The 15,748-nt window shown below is 29.9% G+C and overlaps 1 protein-coding gene across 7 annotated transcripts in view; it reads right to left on the reverse strand.

The window, feature by feature from the left end:
- The window catches only part of LOC140450217 (phospholipid-transporting ATPase ABCA3-like), a 372,486-nt gene that overhangs the window by 134,501 nt on the left and 222,237 nt on the right, over window positions 1–15,748 (reverse strand). For all 7 annotated transcript variants that reach the window (XM_072543710.1, XM_072543706.1, XM_072543707.1 and 4 more), the window contains exon 3: window positions 4,615–4,839. In XM_072543710.1, coding sequence (XP_072399811.1) covers window positions 4,615–4,839 — 225 coding nt within the window. The remainder of the gene's footprint in view (window positions 1–4,614; window positions 4,840–15,748) is intronic.

The raw sequence follows: 15,748 nt of genomic DNA on the forward strand, positions 1-15,748 counted from the left end.
TTTTATTTATTTTGTGGGATAAGGAAAATTAAACGAAATGTGTGCTTAACCCTGTATCTGGTCCTCTAGCTTTGTTGCTACATCAACTTTGAACGATAACTTCAATAACATAGTGCTTTACATACCCTATCTAGAAAGGTTGCCTTTAAACTACAACCTCTTTTATTATTGTTAAGTCTGGCAGCACCATCTATTACAAGGTTTGAGAAATTTTAAGCGACATTAAAATTGTTAACGGCAGTCATAAAAAATAAAATCGAGGAAATGGCGAACATGGCAGATGAACAACAAGGCTTCCGGAAGGACCGCAGCACAATAGACGCAATTTTTATTATCAGACAAATAATAGAGATGTCTATTGAATATAGAAAACCAGAATACATGTGATTTGTAGATTTAAAAAGTACTTTTGACAGGGTGAAGCGAAATGACATCTTAAATTTATAACAAGCTGAACAAATAGACCATTAGATAATAAGGACAATTAATGAAATTAACAAGAACAACAGGTTATAATGCCAAAAGGGAAAACAGAATGCATGGAACTAAAAGTAGGAATCCGCCAAGGAGACTCGCTCAATCCATTGTTGTTCAATATGGTGATGAATCAAATAATTCACGAAGTAAGAAAACGACACGGATACCACATGGAAGCGCATAAAATCACGATACTATGCTATGCCGATGATGCTGTACTAATTGCTGATGACGAAGATGACCTACAAAGGCAGCTCCACACCTTCAATATCACAGCAAACTTAATATGAGAATATCAGTGGAAAAAACTAAATGTATAGTGATCAGTAAAGAGCCGCGTAGATGCAAACTAGAAATAAACGGCAAAATTGTAGAACAAGTAATGAAATTCAATTACCTAGGAGTAGAGATCACTAGTGACAGTATATAAGAACAGAGACCAAAAGGCAAGCATCAAAAGCGGCAAGAGTAAGTGGTTGCCTCCGAGAAACCATATGGAGAAACAAATATCTGACCGCGGAAAGCAAACTGAAAGTATACAAGACAACAGTAAGACCAATCCTAACATATGCAGCGGAGACAAGGACCGATACAAGAAAGACGAAACAACAAATCAACAATATCGAAATAAATGTATTAAAATCAATAGCGGGTATATCATTAAGAGACAGACAAACCAAAAGAAGTATACGCGAACAATGCAAAATTCAAAATATTAACAGGTGGATAAAAGCAAGATCATCAATAGAATAAAGCAAAGAACATCAATAGAAACAGACATACTAACATATATAGAACAAAAAAGACTAAAGTGGTATGGACATGTAAGAAGAGCTAGCGACAGCAGATGGATAAAAAGAATAACCGAATGGAGCCCCATAGGAAGGAGGAAAAGAGGACGACCCCGAAAATCCTGGAGGAACGAAGTAGACGACGCCATGAGTAAGAGAGGACTAAACGATGGAGAATGGAACAACAGAGAGAGATGGAAACGGTTGAGCGAGGGAAGGCAGTGAATACTGTAGAATCCCTAAATATATATATATAAAAGCAAGAAAAAAAAAACTGGAACGAACATGTAAACCGAATGGGACCAGATAGATTAGCGAATATCTGTAAAAACAACAAGCCGTATAGCAGAAGACCCGTTTAAAAGCCGCCAAAAAGGTGGAAAGATAATGTACAGTCAACAACAACTGAAACAGAATAAGAGGCAGACAAACAGGAGTAATCCTAGTCGCACGAAGAAGAAGAAGAAAAATTTTATTTTATTATGGCCGAAAGTAAACAGCTGTAGCTGATACATAGCGTACATGCTGATTGAAAGTGAATAAATATTGCAACATAAAAGTAAGTTAAAACTATTGTTGTACAATATTTTGGCTTTACATTGAATATATAGGTACTTTAGTTTTTTTTGTTGCAGATTTTCAAAGAAAACTATTTTTTATTATGGATTTTAAGCCAATCAGCGCTGCATGTTTTTTTGGGAAGAAAAAAACGTTTGTAATAACTGTTTGTAAAACGTTTGTAAAGTATTCTTTACATATAGTATTTAAGTAAATAAAGATATCTCTCGATTTTATTAACATCTTATTGAACAATTTTCAGAGACCTTTAAAAACGGAGCAAAGTAACCCCGGTTTACGGTATCTACAAAGAGATCCTGTCATTTTCACCGCACACTAAGTTAATAGAATTTGAAAATATTAAGGCATATTCATTTTAATTTTCGTATTGCAGCTTACTCAGACCTAATATTTCAAAATACAAAGTTTTTGGTAGTGTGTGCATTTTTAATAAGTACTTTAGTTTTGAATAGTTATTTTTCTGCACATTTTCGATGTTTTCTTTTAATTTTTTAGATACTTAAGATTCATTAGTTAAAAATAAATATTTTTTATAAATCATTTTCCGCACATCATAAAAAAAACACTGAAATGTTAACATTTTACCAACTAAGATTAAACAATGACAATAATTAAAATAAAGTCACATTTCAATTTTTTTTAATTCGAGCTCTCACAATGAACATAATTTTAGGATTCAAATTCAAAATTTTACCAGAAACTACATTTTGCCAAAAATTAAAAGTATAGTTACCGCTAAATTTAGTTTGTCATCATTTTTTTAAGTGCCGAATCCATTTTAAAAAGATCTAATGTACAGGCTCGGAATATTTTTGCAATATTTTTTAATCCGAACCTGGATTTTTTATAATTATAAAGAAATTAATCGATTGGACACCCTAAAGAATATTCGCCTGCCAAATATACAGAAAACATACAGTGTATATATATATATATATATATATATATATATATATATATATATATATATATATATACAAACAACACAGTTTATTAGGGTTGCAGTCAGAAAATTGGCCGGGATGTTAATGAAACACTCTTATGACTTTTTGTCTAGCTTTCGGAATGGTTTTATTCCTTTTTCAAGACACTGTAATAAGAAAAAGTGTAAATATTTATAAAATATCACGAATCTTCAGTGCAACTTACTAGTCGTTGAGATTATTTATAAACGCATAGACACTCAACATTAATAACACACACATAAAATATAAAATAGTGGACAAAATACATTTTAAAATTCTTTAAAATTTAGGTAAAAATAGTAAAAATTTTGTTGTCATCTTTTACTGGTGTGTTTTAACTCTGGCACATAGAGAACAAAAAGAAAAAATCCTATGATTAAAAAGCAATTAGGTGTACTTAATATCATATTTCTTTTTAAGAAATACTAGAGGCCCATCTTAGGTGATTTTAATTTTTAAACCTGTCTTAATGGTATGCAACATGTTATGCATATAACTGTAATTTGTGTGGGTACGGGTGCAGGTAGATATTAATTTTATTTTGGATGTTTTTCCAGTAAGTAACAATAAATGTTGCTCAGTTTATCTATGTCTGACTTTTTATTGATGCAAGATGTACTCGATTTTATGGAACACATTTCCAAGAAAACACGTTTTGAATGATTCTTTTCCTTTGCCAAAATACAGGAATCCTCGAAGGCAATATACTGTTTTCAGATTAGAGCAGAATAGCCCTAAAAAGTCCAGATGGACGCCAACGTAACCTAAACAGTGGCTTACCGAGGAGGGTAAAAATCATTTGGGGAGGTATTTATTACGAAGCGAGTACTAATATTGTTGTGTTTGGTAGAGGCAGTGTGAATGCCCAAGAATACGTGCAAGAAGTTCTCCAAGACCATGTCATGGTGATAACTTCAGACTAATGCATGACAATGCACGTTGCCATACAGCAAGTTCTACCCGTGAGTACCTTAATGAGATCGGTATTCAAGTTCTATCATGGCCAGCACACAGTCCTGATATTAACCCAATTGAGCATATCTGGGACAACCTCAAAAGACAGGTAAGAGCAAGAGCATCATTTAAAGAGCTGAAGACGGCTGCGGTAGAGGAGTGGCACAATATCCCCCAATCAGATATCCAGGATATCATGAATGGATTGCCAAACCAGTTCCAAGAGGTCCTAAGGGCTAGAGGCGGCAACACCCATTATTGATAACTATTTTTTTTCCAATTAGACTTTGACTTCCCAAATATTGTTAATTTGAATTTTCTTCGAAGATTTGATTGTTTGGATTTTTACTTTAACAAATGACTTTTTTTCAAAAAAAATTATTTTTCTCTTCCGAGGAGATAAAAATTGATAAAAAACATGTCTAGTTGTTAAAGCACCTAACTTTTGTATTATCCAACATAAGCCAATTAACCAAAAACAAAATGTTGAGAAAGTATGAGGCTATAGTTACGATTTAATTTCAGTATTCTACAAATGCTAGAATATTCCACAGGGTGATGCAAAGGAAAAGAAAAAAACACAGTTTAATTTGTACACCCGGTATACAATGAAAATTTACCTGTTTAGCAACAATATTATTATAAAGATATTGTCAAGGAATAAGGCTATAACATATTAAAATAATCACTTAAATCGGACAACACGTTTAGGAGATATCAAAAGATAAGAAATCAAAAATTACCCATTTTTAAGGTGGCCGGTTAATTTTGGCCAAGAGTGTATATATATATATATATATATATATACATAATTTATATTTATATTTATATTTTATAAAAATACATACCTTATAGATACTTGTAGGTGCTTAACGTCATCTAAACTGTGTAAGGTCTTATAAGAATCATCAAACTGTATACCAGCGAATGTAGTGTTGGACGAATTTGTTATGAAATATTTTTCTAGCTCCTGGGAGCTCTCCAAGGCCACAACGTTTTTGAAAGCGAGTCGAAAATAATTCATCACTTGGTCTATTTGAGGGTTGGACGGTGAATAGACTAGTGCGAATTTCCTAAAAGTAAGGTTTAATTGGAGTAAAGTAATTACTTAATAAATGCAAAAACAGTTTATTTACATATATTGTTGTAACTAATGTTGTGCAAAAGAGATTTATAAATTGATCTTGTTGCGAAATTAAAATTGTGCTGGCGAGAGCATTTGCTAGTATATTGGTGAATATGTGGCATCATTATGAGTACACATCGAACTTTTTAGGTCAACAAATACAAAATCTGTGTAAAGCTTGCAGTAAAATCTAAAGAACAGCACTCACCTGCCACCACCGGCATGTATTGATACATCGATATATCGTTTACAATATATATCTGCACCAATATATATATATATATATATATATATATATATATATATATATATATATATATATATATTGTGACAATTGGGGTTTATAGAAAATAATTTATAAGTTATATACTACATAATATTAGATATAAAAAAGTATTTGATTATTTTAAGAAGTTATATATTAGAGAATTTAATAAAAATATATTTATGTGAGGGCATTTTTAATAAATTAGCATATAATAAGTGTAAAAAGTTGTATTTTAATGTTGTAAATATAGTTAAGTGAGCCATGTGCCTAGGCAACCAACTATACAGTAAGTAATTGACAGATAGAAATTAAGAATTATAGGGAATATAAAGTGGGGTTATAATAATATATTGTTTGAAATGTGGATTTTATTAAATTAGAGTGTTAGTTACTAATTTGAATGTTTATTCTGATCTGAAAAGCCTAAATGTCAACAAAATTATCAATGGAACATTAACGAATTCTCCAGAGTGCAGAGTATGACCATTGTTTACGGTCGAACATTCTGGAATAATGATTATGGCGGTGGATCGAACAGATAGTTTTTTCGAGAACATCTATATAGAAGTTAATAGAACGAATGGAACATGATCTCTTACCAGATGGTTCTAGAATATCCAAAAAGATATAAATACCCGTGATTTGGATTCAAGAAGGAGTTTTTAGTCAGAAGTCAAGCAGTTTATTATGAAAGTTAGTAGATTAGTTAGTGAAGTCAATTGTTCACAGTTTTAGTAAGTCAGTCAAGCAGTTTAATAAGAAATATGAAAGTTAGTTGGAGATAGTCCAATTGTTTAATATAGTGAGTTAAATGAAGATTAAAAATTATGCATATATTTAATGCACATTTATAATTATACACAAATAATTATTGAAGATTATAAAAGTATATTAGAAGAATATTGGATGGACATTGGAAGGAATTAAAATTATATTATGTTTGGAGATTAGTATAAATCAACTTATAATAATTGGATATTGGTATATTGAAAAGAAGAATAAATATAAATGCTGTTTACTGGTTTGGTTGGTGGTGTATAAATGCTGGTGAAGAAAACTATATCTTAAATTGGTAGAAGCTGATAATTGGAAAAAGTAATTTCACAAAAACAAGGATAACCGAAGTACGAAGACATTCAGTGATGATTAGAATCTATATAGTGGAAAACAGTTCATTTAGGCATTCAGTGAAAGAAAGGTACAAAATTTTGTTAATATAATTTAGTTAGTGTCATAACAATTTCAATTTTGAAGATAGTTTTGTTTAAATTTTAGATTGTCTATAGAATTTAATTAGTTTTATAAGAGTATCAATTTAAAGATAGTTTATTTTAAATTTACATTGGCTAGGTTAGATATATATGTGTGTTCCATAATAGTTATAATAAAGATAATTTAAAAAAGTACTTACAAACTAATTCTTTGAGAACCGCGATAAAAAACCTATTTTATTAAAACTACTCATTGCTCATCATTCAAACAAAAAACACATCATAACAATTTGGCACCCAACGCGGTGGCTCTCTATTTAAAAGAATTAGTTTGGGAAGATAAGTGCTCTCATATAATTAAATTAATTATCAGTAGAAAGAAAAAGTATAGATTTTAATTTTAATTATATTTGAACAAGTAAAGTCTCAGAATGTCTCAAGGAAAGAAAGGTACAAGAAGCAAAAAGAATGAAGAAGATGTGGAAGTAGAAACACAACCTATACAAGAGGAGAGTTTAGTTCAAGTTCCACAAGATACTGCAGAAATGAATCCAGAAAGAGAGGAAAATGTCAATATGGCAGCTTTGATGTCATTAATGATGCAGATGAACAAGACAATAGAAGAGAATTCAAAAGAAGTCAAAGAAGACATAAAAAAAATGGAACAGAAAATGGAAGAGAATACGAAGAAAATGGAAGAGAATAAGAAAAAAATGGAAGAGAACATGAAAAAAATGGAAGAGAATTATAGAAAATTAGAAAAGAAAATAGAAGATAATAATAATAAAATTGTAAAGCAAATAGAAAAACAAATGGATAAAAAACTTGAAGCTGCAGAGAAAAAAGTAGCAAATGAAATAAAAATTATACGGAATGACTACAAGAAAAGGATAGAAAATGAGAGGACAGAAGTAAAGAGGATTATTCAAGATAATAAGATAGATATAGAACAGAAAATAGAGTTACAGAAATGTAACTTAGAAGTACAAATTAACGAAGACAGGAGAAACACAGAAGAAAAATTAGACGATATACAACAAAATATCCAAATAAATAGTAATCAAATAAGAAATGTGGAACAGAGAATAGATGATATTTCACAAATGAGAGACATAGGGAGACCTTACTTAAATTTAACAAATGAGACTGGGATTAAATTCTCTGGTAATATAAAAAATTTGCATCCTAGAGTATACATAAATAGTTTAAAACATAAATTAAGATTGGTGAATAATATTAATGATATTAAAGATTATATTAGAATGACATTAAATGACAATGCAGCAACTTGGTTTGCTAGTATTGAGAATGATTTAGATAATTTTCAAACATTTGAAAATAAATTTTTAAATTATTATTGGGGTGAATTAGAGCAAGCCAAGTTTAGAGAAATTCTATATTTTGGAAAGTATAATCAAAATTTAAAATCAAATATGGTAGATTATGCATTGAAATTGATAACAGTTGCAAAATATTTAGAACCACCACTTAGAGAGGATGAAACAGTCTTAAATGTATCTAGACATTTTGATGCTGATGTTGTGCAAACCGTAACTGTACAAAATATTCAAACAATAGATAGTTTTATTAATTTTATTCAAAGAATACAAAGAGGCAATATGACAAATAATAATAACAACAGAAAAAACAATAATAACTTTCAATATAATAAAAATGATAATCAACAATATAGACAATCATATAACAATAATACTAGGTATGGTGATAGTTTACAAAATTTTAATAATAATAACAGTAATCCAAATAGACAGAACTTTAATAATAATACTAGTTATAATAGACAAAATTTTAATAATAATACTAATTATAATAGACAACATTTTAATAACAGTACTAATAATAATAGACAAGATTTTAACAATAGAAAAAATACAGAGCGACCTAACTATAACAGACAGGTAAATTGTGTTCGAAGGAATAGAAGCTGCGAAGACAGGGAACGAAGTAGTACAAGTCAGGAAAATGTGAGTAGAAGTCATAGTAGGGAAAGACATAGGACATCAGATCCAAGTGGTCAGATACAATCTGACAATTCTAATAATCAAAATTTTGTGCAGTAAATTTTCTGAATTACAAGTTAGGCCATTGCTATTATGAAAAACCTTCTGAATTTATTTCTTTAGATGAAGAGAAAATTATTGAATCTATTAATTTAATTTATATACATGCTTTGGCCAAAAATAAAATGATTAAGATTATGATAGATACTGGTTCAGAAAGTACTTTAGTCTCGGAGAATTTTATTTTTAAAACATTAAAATTATCAGATATAATAAAGATTCCAAAAATTAAAATTGTTGGTGCAAATAATAAGAAGTTGGGTGAAATTGATAAACTAGCCAATTTTAAAATTAATATTCTTAATAAAGAAATTAATATGCAAGGATTTATTGTCAAGGATTTATGTGTTGATATATTATTGGGAAATGATGAATTGGAAAAGAAGAAAGTAAAGATAGATTTTGAAGAAAAAATGGTAACTTTGGAAGGGCAAATAATTAAATTTATGCAGAAAGATGAGGTGGAAGAAGGAATAAGAGTTGATAGGATATTATTAAAAGAAAATAATGATGTTTATGAAGAAGAAATGTATTTTGATGATAGGGAAATGTCCCAAAAGAATGTAAAGAATAATTATTGTAGTGAATATTTAAGGAATGGAAATTTTAAGCAGATGGATGCCTACGAGGCGGAGTGCGTAAAATTGGAAGCAAGGAATAATGAGTACATAATGAAGAATAATTTTATTTGTAAAGAAGAAGATATGATAAAAGTTTTAAATTGCCCTGAAGAATATAAATCAATAGTCATTTTCATATTGCAGCAACACAAGGGACTTGTCAATAAAGAAAATAGAATTGCACAAAATTATATCCATAGTATAAAAGTTAAAGAAGAAAAAGATTTTAAAACAAAATCATACCCAATACCATATAAATACAGAGAAGAAGTAAACAAAACAATTAATAATATGTTAGAAGATGGAATCATTGAGAAGGCAGATACACGTTTTATTAACCCCATAGTAGTAGTACGAAAAAGATCAGGTGAAATCAGGTTATGTTTGGATGCAAGGAATATTAACAAGATCACTGAAAAGCAATTTGAAGCACCAATGAGTATAGATGGAATACTAGGAAGAATTACAGGAATGTCATTTTTCACTAAAATTGATTTACAGCATAGCTTTTGGTTTATACCTCTAGAAAGAAAAAGTAGACAGTATACAGGATTTCAGATAGATGGAGTAGTATATCAATTCAAAGTAGTACCATTTGGACTTCAATCATCTTGCAGTGCTCTATGTAGATGTCTTCATGATATTTTGGATCAATATGAACATTTTGTAATTCACTACATTGTTGATATATTAATTTTTTCTAAAACGGCTGAAGATCATGAGAAACACCTAAAAATTATAATAAATAGATTAGATAAAGTTGGACTTAAAATAAATCAAGAAAAATGTACATTTTTTCAAAAAGAAGTCATATATCTAGGTTATAAACTTAACACTAATTATAAAAATACTAACAGCTTACTGATATATCCATTTTATTCAATAGACTTGATTTGTTAAATAGATGGTAGATTTCATTATTTTGAATCAATTTGACATCATACTTGTTGAATTTTGTATATATGGAAATTAATTTGTACCCTAAAAATCATAATTTGGGGTTAGACACAAAATTGATACTATAATTGCTATAAAAATGTCTTTCTAATATAATAAAGTGAAAAAAAACTTACCAATTTATATTGATGAAAGTTATTTTGAATGGAAATAATTCCTAGATTTTGTCTATAAACAAACAGAACACCATATCGATTATATTTTTAATTAAGGTTATATTTTATTCTCTGATATCACATCCATTGCCCCATTTGACATGACAGTTTGACCATAGAATAGCCGAACTGTGCTCCGTTGTTCTCTGCTTTGATATAGACAGTGAACAGGGATGTATTTAACACATTTTAAATAAAAAAAAAATTGATTTATTAAATTTAATAAGGTATGAGAAAATTAATATTTAAAAAAAATAATAAGTAAATTATTTATTTTAAATATTATTTTGGGGTATTGTGACAATTGGGGTTTATAGAAAATAATTTATAAGTTATATACTACATAATATTAGATATAAAAAAGTATTTGATTATTTTAAGAAGTTATATATTAGAGAATTTAATAAAAATATATTTATGTGAGGGCATTTTTAATAAATTAGCATATAATAAGTGTAAAAAGTTGTATTTTAATGTTGTAAATATAGTTAAGTGAGCCATGTGCCTAGGCAACCAACTATACAGTAAGTAATTGACAGATAGAAATTAAGAATTATAGGGAATATAAAGTGGGGTTATAATAATATATTGTTTGAAATGTGGATTTTATTAAATTAGAGTGTTAGTTACTAATTTGAATGTTTATTCTGATCTGAAAAGCCTAAATGTCAACAAAATTATTAATGGAACATTAACGAATTCTCCAGAGTGCAGAGTATGACCATTGTTTACGGTCGAACATTCTGGAATAATGATTATGGCGGTGGATCGAACAGATATTTTTTTCGAGAACATCTATATAGAAGTTAATAGAACGAATGGAACATGATCTCTTACCAGATGGTTCTAGAATATCCAAAAAGATATAAATACCCGTGATTTGGATTCAAGAAGGAGTTTTTAGTCAGAAGTCAAGCAGTTTATTATGAAAGTTAGTAGATTAGTTAGTGAAGTCAATTGTTCACAGTTTTAGTAAGTCAGTCAAGCAGTTTAATAAGAAATATGAAAGTTAGTTGGAGATAGTCCAATTGTTTAATATAGTGAGTTAAATGAAGATTAAAAATTATGCATATATTTAATGCACATTTATAATTATACACAAATAATTATTGAAGATTATAAAAGTATATTAGAAGAATATTGGATGGACATTGGAAGGAATTAAAATTATATTATGTTTGGAGATTAGTATAAATCAACTTATAATAATTGGATATTGGTATATTGAAAAGAAGAATAAATATAAATGCTGTTTACTGGTTTGGTTGGTGGTGTATAAATGCTGGTGAAGAAAACTATATCTTAAATTGGTAGAAGCTGATAATTGGAAAAAGTAATTTCACAAAAACAAGGATAACCGAAGTACGAAGACATTCAGTGATGATTAGAATCTATATAGTGGAAAACAGTTCATTTAGGCATTCAGTGAAAGAAAGGTACAACATTTTGTTAATATAATTTAGTTAGTGTCATAACAATTTCAATTTTGAAGATAGTTTTGTTTAAATTTTAGATTGTCTATAGAATTTAATTAGTTTTATAAGAGTATCAATTTAAAGATAGATTATTTTAAATTTACATTGGCTAGGTTAGATATATATGTGTGTTCCATAATAGTTATAATAAAGATAATTTAAAAAAGTACTTACAAACTAATTCTTTGAGAACCGCGATAAAAAACCTATATTATTAAAAATACTCATTGCTCATCATTCAAACAAAAAACACATCATAACAATATATATATATATATATATATATATATATATATATATATATATATATATATATATATATATGCATATATATATATACATACATATATATATATATATATATATATATATATATATATATATATATATATGCATATATATATATACATAATATATATATTATATACATATATATATATATATACATATATATATATATATATATATATATATATATATATATATATATATATATATATATATATATAATATTTTGCTTTCGTTGTCAATACACGTCTTACGAACCTAATTCTTGCACGAATTACACCTTAACTCCCCGCTTATTAAACACAATGTCAGTCTCATTCCCATCTTTGTCCTCATATTCATCATCATTGTCCTAATCTTCCAAAGTTATTTCCCCATAAGTTTTCTTATTTGTCTTTTCCCAAGGTAACTTCACTCTCCTATCAACAACTTCTTCTTGAGCGCCAATTATGTCGTCAGAAAAAAACTTTCTTTTATAGCCCTGTTAAGCTCTTTTTTTTTGTTAAGCTAATAATATTTTATCAGAAAGATTTTCAATGGGGTGAGGTAATTATTTGCGACTGCTGTTTTGTGGTTGTCTTCTTGCTCCCACCAGCTTTGGATGTTGATGATCCTGGCAGCGGTAAAATTTCGTGGAATTACTTTTCAATACCTGACTGTTGAAGGGATTCCAATGGGCTTACTATTGCTTAACGTTGCCGGTACGCTGTGGTTGAGGAGCTGAAGTTAATTCTTTTGTTGGTGGTTCCTGACGTTCATTGGTTATAGGGACGTCAGTAATAAGATTATATTGTGCCATTGGCGCTCTGATACGAGCTGGCTCATAGTCTTCTTGGCTAAAATATAAGGATTATAAGAAAATATTCCTGTATCTTGAAAACCTTTCATATATTATTCTGGAGTAGCTATAATAATAAACGCGTTATTAAAAAGCTCTGCAACTTCAAAAGGTCTTGTTTTTTATGCGGATGATTACTTAAATAGCTTCAAGTAGACCCCTTTTTTTAAATTGCACATTAATTCTTTTCCTCACAAAAACAAACACGTGGGGTACATAAATTCCGGTTGCGCTAAAAGCACACACCACTGTAATATTTCTGCCCTTTCCCAACAACTGGTAGCAAATCTCACTTGTTTCAGTCCCTTCTTGGCTAAAATTTTCTGGTGTCTGGACAGTAGAAATTTATTATATGGAAAGTTTTAAGCAAAAACAGCAGATTAAATGTAACTTTTATTAAGGAAAATGATGACAATGTAGCAGACAAAGACTACAGGTAAAAATATATTTCATTTATATTATATGGAAATATTTATCATGTGGCTTATCGAGTTACCGATATAAAAGTTTTGGATTATTCACAAATTCTGGAGTCTAATATAGTTATTTTTTTGTATTCTAGGATGAATTACAGGAACCGATACCTATGCGGAGTTAAGCTCATTCGACCTTCAAAGCAGGTATCTCTTTGGGAATATCAGAGTAAACAATAAAAATAGAACGTACAAGGTAAAAACAGAAAAGTAGCATTTCTAGAAAATATACTGCTGAATATTGGGTTAATGTAGGAGATGAAGAGATTAAAGTATGCCAGACTGAACTCCTAAGCGTTCATGGTCTTCAAAAGTGTCAAACAGGGCTATGGTTCCTATTCCTGTTACACTTTCATAGGACCATATTCAATTGGTAGTAGTTTATATTAAATATATTCCTAAATACCAAAGTCCCTACAGCGGAGCCTAAAATAAAAAGAAGGAATATCTAAATTGCGATATGACAATTACAGGACTGTATACAGTTTTTCATGTGTCCTGGTGTAGAGAATTGAATATTACGCCAGTTAAAGAAAGCGCACACAGAGAATTTTTTTTTTTTATTTAAACAAATATACCCGCATCAACCACTAAGGGTTATTAGCGGGGGGACATACACAAACAGTAAGATACATATTGTTGCATAAAAAAAAATATTTTTTACAATCTGGTATATAGTTTAGTCATTTTAAGATAACTTAATAAAGACTGTAAATTTGACGTTAGTATACTTTTTAAATTATCACTAAGGGCACACGCGATTCTTTCGTTCTGGTACACTGGACACTCAACAATTATATGTTTCACTGACAACTGACTATTGCACTTGGTACACAACGGAGCAGCCTCCTGGTTGAAGATATGCTTGTGTGTAAGGAAAGTATGTCCTATTCGGAGTCGGTTAATGATGACTTGGTCTTTTCTATTATTTGGTAAGATGAGTTTGGTTCCTACTTGACTTAGACATTCTTTGAGTTTATTAGCAGTGTGATCCCAAGTAGTTTGCCACGCTCTGTATACGTGGGCTTTGATATTTACTTTGTGATCAGTCCAAGGCATTTGATTTATGATAGCAATACTTTGGTCGGTGGTTGCATTGCTTGCCAGAGAGTCCACTTCCTCATTACCACTTATTCCCATATGGGAAGGTACCCAGATAAAGGAAATATCTTTTTGTTGAGTCTGTAGATAAGATAACTCTTCTTTGATCTTGAGAAGTATGGCGTGAGTTGTATATAGCTGTTTTATTCCAAGTAATGCGCTCATTGAATCGGTGATAATAACAAATTTGCTTTCATTGATAGAACAACATTTTTTCACGGCCTGATGAATTGCCGTAAGTTCTCCGGTATATATACAACAATTTGTTGGGATTCGTATGGTAGAGTTGACGTTTTCGTAGATGTAGGCTGCAGCATGTCCTTCATGACATTTGGAAGCATCAGTGAAGATGTGATGGGTTGTTGGGTATTTGGATATTACATTTTTATAAGCTTGCTGTATAAGGAAAGGATGTGTGGAATGTTTCGGGAGTTCTTTCAGAGACGTGTCTATTTTTGGATGTTTAATCATCCAAGGAGGAACATTTACATGAATAGGCATAGTAAGACTGAACTGTTCTAAATTAAGACCAATACGTTTTATTCGTTCGGGAAATGGTAGTTTTTTTATTGCAATGTTTCTGTAAAGATCGGACGTTATATTTGTTCTGCAAAGTATTGTTGAGTAGGTTACGTTGCTGTTGTTTGCTGAAATTCTGGCAACGTAATTTAGTGATAGGAGTTGCCTTCGTTGGCTTAAGGACAGTTCATTAGCCAAAACTTGTAAGCTACTTACTGGACTAGTTCTTGTGGCACCTAAAACTAATCTTAAGCACATATTTTGAATGTAGTCAAGTTTTTTTAAAGATGTTTTGTTAGCAGTATCGTAGCATAAACAGCCGTAGTCTAGTTTACTTCGTATTAGTGATCTATATAGAGTAAGTAAGGTTGTTGTATCTGCCCCCCAAGAGGTATTTGACAGCATCTTTAGTAGATTAATTCTGGATTGGCAAGAACGTTGCAGATTGGTGATGTGGGTTTCCCAGCTTAAGTTACGTTCAAAAGAAAGTCCTAAGAAATTTATTTCTTCTGCTTGTTTCAAGACAACTCCATTTAGTGTTAATTGAACATTAGGATAATTTTTTCTTTTGCTAAAAATTAAATAACGTGTCTTTTCACTAGAGAATATAAAACCCGTGTTTTGCGACCAGCTTTCAATTGTGTGTAAGGTAGTTTGCAGTATATGTGTTCCCAGAGTTACATTGTTTGTTCTTAGATAAATGACTAAGTCATCTGCATATAGGCTAGTAAATACAGGTAGTTTTATTTGATGTATAATACTATTTATTTCAACTAGAAAAAGAGTAGGACTTAGAGTAGATCCTTGTGGAGTGCCGTTTTGAAGTACTCGTCTGGAGGATGTAAATCCATTGGTTCTGACTCGAAAAGT

Source organism: Diabrotica undecimpunctata, chromosome 9 (genome assembly GCF_040954645.1).
Source record: "Diabrotica undecimpunctata isolate CICGRU chromosome 9, icDiaUnde3, whole genome shotgun sequence".
Taxonomy (NCBI): Eukaryota; Metazoa; Arthropoda; class Insecta; order Coleoptera; family Chrysomelidae; genus Diabrotica; species Diabrotica undecimpunctata.